The sequence below is a fragment of the Pelobates fuscus genome, chromosome 3, assembly GCF_036172605.1.
Source record: "Pelobates fuscus isolate aPelFus1 chromosome 3, aPelFus1.pri, whole genome shotgun sequence".
NCBI lineage: Eukaryota > Metazoa > Chordata > Amphibia > Anura > Pelobatidae > Pelobates > Pelobates fuscus.
The window spans coordinates 195,880,332-195,891,134 of NC_086319.1; the positions used below are offsets into that span (position 1 = coordinate 195,880,332).

The 10,803-nt window shown below is 44.2% G+C and overlaps 1 protein-coding gene across 1 annotated transcript in view; it reads right to left on the reverse strand.

The window, feature by feature from the left end:
• The window catches only part of LOC134602708 (platelet-derived growth factor receptor-like protein), a 49,947-nt gene extending 40,253 nt beyond the window's left edge, over positions 1-9,694 (reverse strand). Inside the window, exon 1 of the mRNA XM_063447865.1 lies at positions 9,537-9,694. Coding sequence (XP_063303935.1) covers positions 9,537-9,585 — 49 coding nt within the window. The 5' untranslated portion in view covers positions 9,586-9,694. The remainder of the gene's footprint in view (positions 1-9,536) is intronic.
• Between the last annotated feature and the right edge of the window lie 1,109 nt (positions 9,695-10,803).

The following is a 10,803-nucleotide window of genomic DNA, read 5'->3' on the forward strand; positions in this document are numbered from 1 at the left end:
CCAAGCACTCTAGCCGACAACACAACCACCGCAGGACCAACCTCTCTTCCTTCCAGAGCGAAGCAGGAACGAGCTCTTAAAAGAGCTTAGGAGTGATTATAGCAAGGGAATATGCAGAGCATAGCAATCCCTTGTAGCAGATTCCCCCAATAAGAGACATGACTCCAAATTGAGGGTGAAGTAGAACTGACAAAATCTTTATTTTACTTGGGACTAGCCCATTTGGTCATTACATTAACATTGCTGTGAAAACTCAATAAAATTACAAACAGTCAAATCATAGCAGGCAACATTCAGTGACTTATTATAACATAATTACATATTTATAAATAGGTGGGGAAGACCATAATTAACACAAATGTCTCTCCTGCATGCAGAATTAGCGATATGCAAATCTACCCGAATATGCAAATTACCAGTCTTGCTATTCAGGTAGTGCATATTACTGTTGCTACCAACAGAGGGCACTACACAAGCTCCATAGTCAAATCCACCTAAGGGGTAGCAATCCTCAGCAGTACAGGAGAGCAGGCAATACATCTCAGGGGCCATAGTCACATGGCAGGAGGCTGGCAATCAGTCTTCTCCAATGCCCAGTGGCAAGGCTGGTACCGCCACACCCTCCTTACACTATCACCCCCTCCCTCCCAGTATCCCTCCACAGTATTTCTCCCCCCACAGTATTACCCACTCCCTCCCAGTATCCCCCCTCACAGTATTACCCCCTCCCTCCCAGTATCCCCCCACAGTATTATCCCCTGCCTCCCAGTATCCCTTCACAGTATTACCCTCTCCCTCCAGTACCCCCTCACAGTATTACCCCCTCCCTCCCAATACCCCCTCACAGTATTACCCCTCCTAGTATTCCACCCTCCTAGTATTACCCCCTCCCTCTCAGTATCCCCCTCACAGTATTACCCCCTCCCTCCCAGTATCCCCCCTCACAGTATTACCCCCTTCCCTCCCAGTATCCCCCTCACAGTATTACCCCCTCCCTCCCAGTATCAATCCCACAGTACTACCCTCCTCCCTAACAGTATCACCATCACAGTATTACCCACCTCCCTCCCAGTATCCCCCTCCCAGTATTACCCCCCTCCCTCCCAGTATCCTCCCACAGTATTACTCCCTCCCTCCCAGTATCCCTCCACATGATTCCTCCCCTCACAGTATTACCCCCTCCCTCCCAGTACCCCTCCTTACACTATCACCCCCTCCCTCCCAGTATCCCTCCACAGTATTTCTCCCCCCACAGTATTACCCACTCCCTCCCAGTATCCCCCTCACAGTATTACCCCCTCCCTCCCAGTACCCCCCACAGTATTATCCCCTGCCTCCCAGTACCCCCTCACAGTATTACCCTCTCCCTCCAGTACCCCCTCACAGTATTACCACCTCCCTCCCAATACCCCCTCACAGTATTACCCCCTCCTAGTATTCCACCCTCCTAGTATTACCCCCTCCCTCTCAGTATCCCCCTCACAGTATTACCCCCTCCCTCCCAGTATCCCCCCTCACAGTATTACCCCCTTCCATCACAGTATTACCCCCTCCCTCCCAGTATCAATCCCACAGTACTACCCTCCTCCCTAACAGTATCCCCATCACAGTATTACCCACCTCCCTCCCAATATCCCCCCTCCCAGTATTACCCCCCTCCCTCCCAGTATCCTCCCACAGTATTACTCCCTCCCTCCCAGTATCCCTCCACATGATTCCTCCCCTCACAGTATTACCCCCTCCCTCCCAGTACTCCTCCTTACACTATCACCCCCTCCCTCCCAGTATCCCTCCACAGTATTTCTCCCCCCACAGTATTACCCACTCCCTCCCAGTATCCCCTCTCACAGTATTACCCCCTCCCTCCCAGTATCCCCCCACAGTATTATCCCCTGCCTCCCAGTATCCCCCTCACAGTATTACCCTCTCCCTCCAGTACCCCCTCACAGTATTACCCCCTCCCTCCCAATACCCCCTCACAGTACTACCCCGTCCTAGTATTCCACCCTCCTAGTATTACCCCCTCCCTCTCAGTATCCCCCTCACAGTATTACCCCCTCCCTCCCAGTATCCCCCCTCACAGTATTACCCCCTCCCTCCCAGTATCCCCCTCACAGTATTACCCCCTCCTAGTATTCCACCCTCCTAGTATTACCCCCTCCCTCTCAGTATCCCCCTCACAGTATTACCCCCTCCCTCCCAGTATCCCCCTCACAGTATTACCCCCTCCCTCCCAGTATCCCCCTCACAGTATTACCCCCTCCCTCCCAGTATCAATCCCACAGTACTACCCTCCTCCCTAACAGTATCCCCATCACAGTATTACACCCCTCCCTTCTAGTATCCCCATTCACAGTTTTACCCCCTCCCTCGTCCCAGTATCACCCCCACAGTATTACCCCTCCCTCCCAGTATCCGTCCACAGTATTCCTCCCCTCACAGTATTACCCCCTCCCTCCCTGTATCCCTCCTCACATTATTACCCCCTCCCTCCCAGTATCCCCCTCACAGTATTACCCCCTCCCTCCCAGTATCAATCCCACAGTACTACCCTCCTCCCTAACAGTATCCCCTCCCTTCTAGTATCCCCATTCACAGTTTTACCCCCCTCCCTCCCAGTATCACCCCTCCCTCCCAGTATCCGTCCACAGTATTCCTCCCATCACAGTATTACCCCCTCCCTCCCAGTATCCCTCCTCACATTATTACCCCCTCCCTCCCAGTATCCCCCCACAGTATTATCCCCTCCCTCCCAGTATCCCCCTCACAGTATTACCCCCTCCCTCCCAATACCCCCTCCTAGTATTCCACCCTCCTAGTATTACCCCTTCCCTCTCAGTATCCCACTCACAGTATTACCCCTTCCCTCCCAGTATCCCCCTCACAGTATTACCTCCTCCCTCCCAGTATCAATCCCACAGTACTACCCTCCTCCCTAACAGTATTCCCATCACAGTATTACACCCCTCCCTTCTAGTATCCCTATTCACAGTTTTACCCCCCTCCCTCCCAGTATCACCCCCACAGTATTACCCCTCCCTCCCAGTATCTGTCCACAGTATTCCTCCCCTCACAGTACTTACCCCCTCCCTCCCAGTATCCCTCCTCACATTATTACCCCCTCCCTCCCAGTATCCACCTCACAGTATTACCCCCTCCCTCCCAGTCTCCCTCATACAGTATTACCCCCTCCCTCCCAGTATCTCCCCTCACAGTATTACCCCCTCCCTCCCAGTCTCCCTCCTACAGTATTACCCCCTCCCTCCCAGCATCCCCACACAGTATTACCCCTTCCCTCCCAGTATCCCTGCTGTGCACATTCCATTTTTTTTTTTTTCGGCAATACAAAAATTTATTTTGGCATGAATCACAACTTTAAAATGCACAGAATTATACACAAAATACAAGTTATTGCCAATTGTATTCAAGTGCAGTCCTTACGTTATGAGATCGTAAGGCTTCATTCTAAACAAAGAAGACGATTTGTCAGCACACTGAGGGATTGTTCAAATATTTCTGTTTCTCTCACATCTATGTAAGAATGTATCAGTATCGGTTACAGTGTAGATATTTTCAAGTGAAGTTTTGAGAAAATACCACTCAGTCTAAACTCAAATTTTCTTTAATTGATCCTACTATGTTATGAAAACAGTAAACTGTAACACTACATTTTGTAATTTAGGATGCTTTCCTGTATTTTTGTTATTTCTTCATATTTGATTACGGTATATTTACATTGTGTCAAGTTACTGGTAAAAATATATCAATAAAAATAAAACACTATCAAAATGTCACAGATAATAAGGTGAGTATAAGATATCTGGTGCCATTGTAGTTATGCTGTAATAACTCTGTATTTATATACCCCCCAAGTGTCCTGATTTAAGAAGACAATCCCTATTTGGGCCCAAGTCCCTGTGTCCCTCTTTTCTATCCTAATGCTCCTATTTTCTAAGAGTTCATATTGTTGGTGTGTCTGTATGTATAACAGTGCTCCACAGCAATAATATACCAGCAATGTACACAATAATATGTACTAATAAAATGGTTTTGAAATTCACTCTTTGTGTAAATAAGATAAATTGTTCTTGCTCTAAATTACATAATTTATTAGTAATTCACCTACATTCTCAAAATTAACAACCCTGCCCTGGGCCACACTCCCACTCACACTCATAAAGTTAAAGTGTTTTTGTCAATTTAACTTTTTGTAAAGTATTTAATTATAAGAGTGCAGTGCCATTGCAGTGCTATTTATTTGTACCCAGTGCTGTAACACGACATTCTTAGAGTACATGGGGTACATCAGTGTACCTACTAATCCTTGTGAACAGTAGTTCCCACCGTTTAACACCAGGCAATGTTACAGTCCACAACATGACTGCAGGTGCATCCATAACCAAAATGGAGAAATCCCTAAACCCAAGTACTAGATGATCTGAAATGGATACTGTATTCTGAAATTAACAATTATATATACTTTATTTCAAAATAAGCAAAAAATAACTTATAGGGAAAATACATAAATACAGAGGTCCTGCAGTGTCTGCTCATAGAGAGCAAAAAGACACATCAGACAAACTTGCCCCAACTCAGGAGGAAACTTCACAATCAGTAGCGTTTTATTCTGATTTATACTGTTCTTCTCTTGTCCATTAAACACCTGTCATGTAGTTTAGTACCCAACTGCAGTTCCATTTATCATATAGGATGAATAGAGCAGCTAAATAAACCGGGAGCATCCTATTGATGACCCAATCTACAGTTTTGTGAACCTTGAGCAATTTTCTGAGCCTTAATTTGAGTTATATAGTGCTTAAAATAATAATAATAATAATATTGAATGATTTCCAAAAACATTTATTGTGCATATTATTGTGTACATTGCTGGTATATTATTGTTGTGGAGCTCTGTAACGCATCCGACACACCAACAATAGGAGTTTTATAGTGCTTTTTATGTTTTTTTTTTGTTTTGTTTTTTAAACTCTGTTTAACCTCTTAAGTACTTGCAACCCATACCTTCCAACACCAAAATAGTGTAAACATGCCTAGAAATGGGCCCACATTACTGGCAGTTCAGCCTGATTTGAATAAACAGAGTGCCTGCCAAACATTTTACCCAGCCCACTGTGGACAGGACATGCAGGGTGCCCTGTTTCAGTGCTCCCTGCAGAGTCCTAGTGCCCTAAACATAGCAAACGTGTCTAATAATGCTGTTCCCTGATGTCCCCAAAAGCAGGACAGCAGAACAGGGCCCGTAAAGTCCGGGTGGTTAGGAGACATGGGAACCATCACCCTCCTCTAACGCTAATCCCATTCATAACAGCAGGGCTGCCATCAGAAATTTTGGGGCCCCTAACACAGCACAAGGTCTAAACCCCTGGGACCCACCCCCGAGCCTGCCCACATGGCCTGCCCCCGAGTCTCCCCACAAAGATGCAGTGTGTTTGTAGAGGGGATGCAGAGAGTGTGTGTGTAGTGAATGCAGCGTGTTTGTGTAGAGCACGGGTGCCAAAAAGATAGCTCATCAGATGTTGTAGAACTACAACTCCCATGATGCTTTGCATGCCTTTAGAATTACAAAGCATCATGGAAACTGTATTTTTAAAACATCTTGGGATCTACCTTTTGGGCCCAGCCAACATGATCTGCAGCTCCTCTCTCCAACTGTCCAGTCTGCGTGTTACATGGAGCGTTGCCATGGTAACATGCAACAACACTTTGGTGGCCGGGGGCTTGCGAGAGTTGAATAAAACTTCTAGAAGATAAAGATGGTGTGTGCCGAGCCACCTCTTCATTCTACAAATTGCAGAGGGCCTGCAGGGGCAAGAATTTCTTTTTTGGACTGCCTTCTAGCACAAAGGTCGTCAACATGTAGATCTCTATCTGTCTACCAATCTACAGTTTGCCCATCCTTGCAGGGTTTTAGTTAGCACAGAGCAGTATTTGTGTGTTTGAATGTAGGCATGTTTTTATATGGAGTATGTGTGTGTGAATGTTGGCTTTTAAATGCAGGTGTGCATGTGTGTGTAGTGTTTACACTGCCACACACAGATACACACATACACACTGATACACATACTGATGCACAGACATTCACACATATGCACACTGACACATGCACAGAGATACGCACAGTGGCACACAGATAAACACTGGCACATACAGTAAGGAATGAGCGTGACAGAGTTAGTGGGGTGAGTTTGACATGGTGAGGGGTTGTAAGTGATTGTGGGAGGGTGGTGAGTGTTACAGAGTTAGAGGGGTTAGTATAACAGTGTTAGTGTGACATGGTTGTGGGGTTAGTATGACAGTGTTAGGGGAGTTAATGTGACAGGGTTAGGGGGTTAGTGTGACAGGGATAAGGGGGGTTACAGTTAGGGGGTTAGTGACAGGGTTAGGGGGGGTTAGTGTCAGGGTTAGGTGGATTAGTGTGACAGGGTTAAGAGATTAGTGTAACTGGGTTAGGGGATTAGTGTGACATGGTTAGGGGGTTAGTGTGACAGGGATAAGGGGTGTTACTGTTAGGGGGGTTAGTGACAGGGTTAGGGGTTAGTGTCAGGGTTAGGTGGATTCGTGTGACAGGGTTAAGAGATTAGTGTAACTTGGTTAGGGGATTAGTGTGACAGGGTTAGGGGGTTAGTGTGACAGGGATAAGGGGGGTTACTGTTAGGGGGGTTAGTGACAGGGTTAGGGGGTTAGTGTGACAGGCTTAGGGGGTTAGTGTCAGGGTTAGGTGGATTAGTGTGACAGGGCTAAGAGATTAGTGTGACAGGATTAGTTTGACAGAATTAGTGTGACAGAGTGAGGGGAATGTGATAGGGTGTGTGGCAGGGAAAGGGGTGGTAAGTGACTGTGTCAGAAATGTCACAAAGGGAGACTGACAGTAATGCATTTAATATATAGTTCTTTGCCCCCTACGAATCGGTGGCCCCCTACATGTTTTTCAAAATATTACATTTTATAGGTTTATCCAACAATAGTAAATCATTAGAAAAGTGTATTCAAAAATATTAAAGGAACACTATATCTAAAGGATCACTATACAGCCCTGGTGCCTCTTATCAATTAGCTCCACCCACCCCCGTATAAAATACAAAAAAACTAAAAACGATTTGAATTAAAATAAAACAAATTACTCAAAATTTCTCCGGGTCTTGGTCTGCACAGCCGTGACCTCCTCTGATTGTGTTACCCTGGAGGTGTACCTAAGGTGATGTGCCTCAAATTCTGCCATAGAAAATAATTGAATATAGAGAGTCGAGAAGTAAGATTCATGGCTCTCATACTCAGAGGCCTTGAAGGAGTACCGTATATACTCGAGTATAAGCCGACCTGAATATAAGCCGAGGCCCCTAATTTTACCCCATAAAACTGGGAAAACGTATTGACTCGAGTATAAGCCTAGGGTGGGAAATGCAGCAGCTACTGGTAATTTCTAAATAAAATTAGATCCCAATAAAATTACATTAATTGAATATTTATTTACAGTGTGTGTATATAATGAATGTAGTATGTGTGTATATAATGAATGCAGTGTGTGTTTGCATTCATTATATACACACTGCATTCATACAGTGTGTGTTTGTGTGAATGCAATGTGTGTATATAATGCAGTATGTGTTTGTGTGAATGCAGTGTGTGTTTGTGTGAATGCAGTGTGTGTATATAATGCAGTGTGTGTGTGTGTGTGTTTGTGTAGTGTGTGTAAACTGGGTGAGGGGAGGGCATTTTTATTATTTTAATTTTAATATTATTTTAATATTATTATATTTTAATATTATTATTATATTTTAATATTATTATTATTTAAATATTATTATATTATTTTAATATTATTATTTTATTTTAATATTTGTATTTTTTTGTTATTTAATTGGTTTTTGTCCCCCCTCCCTGCTTGTTGCCTGGCCAGGGAGGGGGGCTCTGTTAATCCCTGGTGGTCCAGTGGCATTGGCTGTTCAGTGGGGGGGCTGGCAGTGAGTTGTTACTTACCTTCACAGCAGCTCCTGTCAGCTCCTCCGTGCAGCTCCCCTGTCAGCTCCGTTCTGCTCACAGAGTAAGTCTCGCGGTCTGCGTGCCGCGTGGAGCATTGCCACGGTAACCCGTGCTAACGCTCTGACGGCCGCGGGTGTCACAAGACTTACTCTGTGAGCAGAACGGAACTGACAGGGGAGCTGCACGGAGGAGCTGACAGGAGCTGCTGTGAAGGTAAGTAACATCTCGCTGCCAGCCCCTAACAGGACCGCCAGGCTTGTAATGAGCCCGGCGGTCCTGGTCTGTATTATGGCAATGTAAGTTGCCATAATACAGACAGTGACTCGAGTATAAGCCGAAAAAATGTGCCGAAAAACTTGACTTATATACGGTAGCTTGAATCCAAGCTTCCAAGACCTCTAATTAGTGAACTAAAGTGTTTTGGTGGTAAAAAGGGTAAGCAGGTCTGCAGGCACTATAACAATGTCAATAAAATTAAGTTGTTAAAAGTGCCCACAGTGTCCCTAAATCAAAGGCTGTAGTACCCATAAATTGACCTTAGGTGGCAGCCAACAGCCCAGGACTTAGACAGGTTCCCTTGGATCCATGAATTTGATTTGCCCTATTCACTACCACTATGTGAAAAAAGAAGCGGGGACCTCAAACCATGAAACTGGCATAGGGCCCTGTTTTCATCGAAAAAAAAAAACATCCCCCGAAATTAATCCATAGCTTATGTTCGGGGATGCTTGTAATATAAGCGCTACCCCGTAAATAAGCCCTAGTCGCTAGTAGCTAGTTCGCTAATCTATTTTCGGGGAAGTTTCCCTGAACATAGATTTGCTGGATTCCATGCGCTGGTGCAATGGTCGATGTTCTGGGGAATTCCCCCAAACGTAGATATTCCACAAAAATAAGCCCTAGTGTATTTTCCAGGGAGAAAATTAAAATAAGACACGGTCTTATTTTTGGGGAAAGCAGGTATATTCCACAACGAGCACATATGTAATGAATTATGCTTGATATTTCACAAACGCTACAATTTAACAGCACTATTTTGAATAATTGCTGGGAAATCGTTCTTTTCATTGCTTTATTAGTTATAAACATCTCTTAAATCTAAGTGAATTCAGATCAAAATAAACATATGATTAATGACTGGGCCACTGTATCAAGAAATAAGGACAAAGAAGCAAAATTAGGCCACAGGGAAACATTAATGTTTACAAGAATTCATTTCTTGCCCACAAAGCCCCCTTTGTTTCAGTAGGAATGTATCCTAGCAAAATATTCTGTAATGAGAGATGAAAACTCAGAATTGTCGGGGTTAAAACAAAATTCACTGTTGCATCCCCTTGGAGCAGACATGTCAGGGTGCCATCTTAAACTGAGGAATGTTTCCCAAAAAGTCTATTAACATTGCTGATTAAAGCATCCCAGTAAGAAGTCAATCGAGTGGTCTGTCATGTTGCGGCAAGTTTAGCAGCACCATATTTAGCCAGCTATCAATGTTAAAGAGGAGAGTGTCACAATACCAAAGGAAAGACAGGTCTTACCTAGCAGTAGGAGGTTGGGTAGTAGAATCAGAAGAAGTTTATAATCCATTACTGATAATGCAGAATCCAAGAAGCTCTGTTGCAGTGTTAGGTGATATGCTGTTTGTACAGTCGCTTACTGCCAGAGTGGAGGGGAGGTACTGTGAAGTGACATGTAAAAAGGGGGATGTTGGAATGAAGAGGTGGGATTGCAGACTGTTGGGATACAAGAGAGAATCAGTGCAGGCAGGGCCAACCCACCCATTCATTTTTGTTGGTTCTGGCAGGGCCAGGCATATCTCAGGCACCGTAAAGGAAGTACTAACTAAACACTGAGTTGTGGTGAGGTACCTGAAGAATAAATCTCAAAATATTGTGGACAGCTCCCATCAAGCTAAGGCATTATAGGACAAACATGTGCAACTTTATTTTATTGCCATTGGTTTTGTATTTACTCAACCATGACATTATTATATGATGGTGTTTTCAATTATCGTTTTCAATAAAATAATAAGTATGTTCCTTTCTGGTTGTTTGTATCAGATAACTGCAAAATGAGAAATATTTGGCCTGATAGCTGAAAATCCGACCAAAAGTGCTCACATATGGCTGTCAGAAAGGAGGGGTGACAAATGCAATCAAATAAAAAAAAAAAAATCAATATACATGAATACAAAATAAAAGTACATTGCATATTATAACGTATATTATAATATATTATAGATATTATAATGTTTGAATGTTACTGGCTGCTCAGCACACACAGCATGCAATATACAGAGTTCCTAAGTGTCTGTGACTTTACTTTGTGCAAATAGACTAATACAGGTAATCTGTGCCAGGATACAAGGTAAAGCTGTCCTGCCCAGTGCATAGTTCTCCTGCTCCTTCAATTTGAGATGCCGGGGAGTTAGCAGGGCTCGTTTTATATGTCAGAAGCCTGTAGGCACAGAATTCTAAGGTGACCTCTGCTTCCTCCCCGAAATAAGACAGAGAAAGTGAATTTAGTGTGTTTATTACTGGACAATGCAGGTATCAAATAATATCTAATTGTAATATATCGTGCTTGAACCTATGAGTATCGTGTGTGTATAAAGCTATGTGAAGGCATGTGTAACGGATCACCTGGCACCCCGACTTGGTACCTCCGTTAATGGATGCTCCTAGTGCTTCCTGAGGACTCCAAGCACTCTGGCAGACACCACAATCACCGAATCCGAGAAACCTTTTAAATTCTCCCAAGCATATGAATGCTGTAGACCATTGAATAGGAACCATACGAATAGGC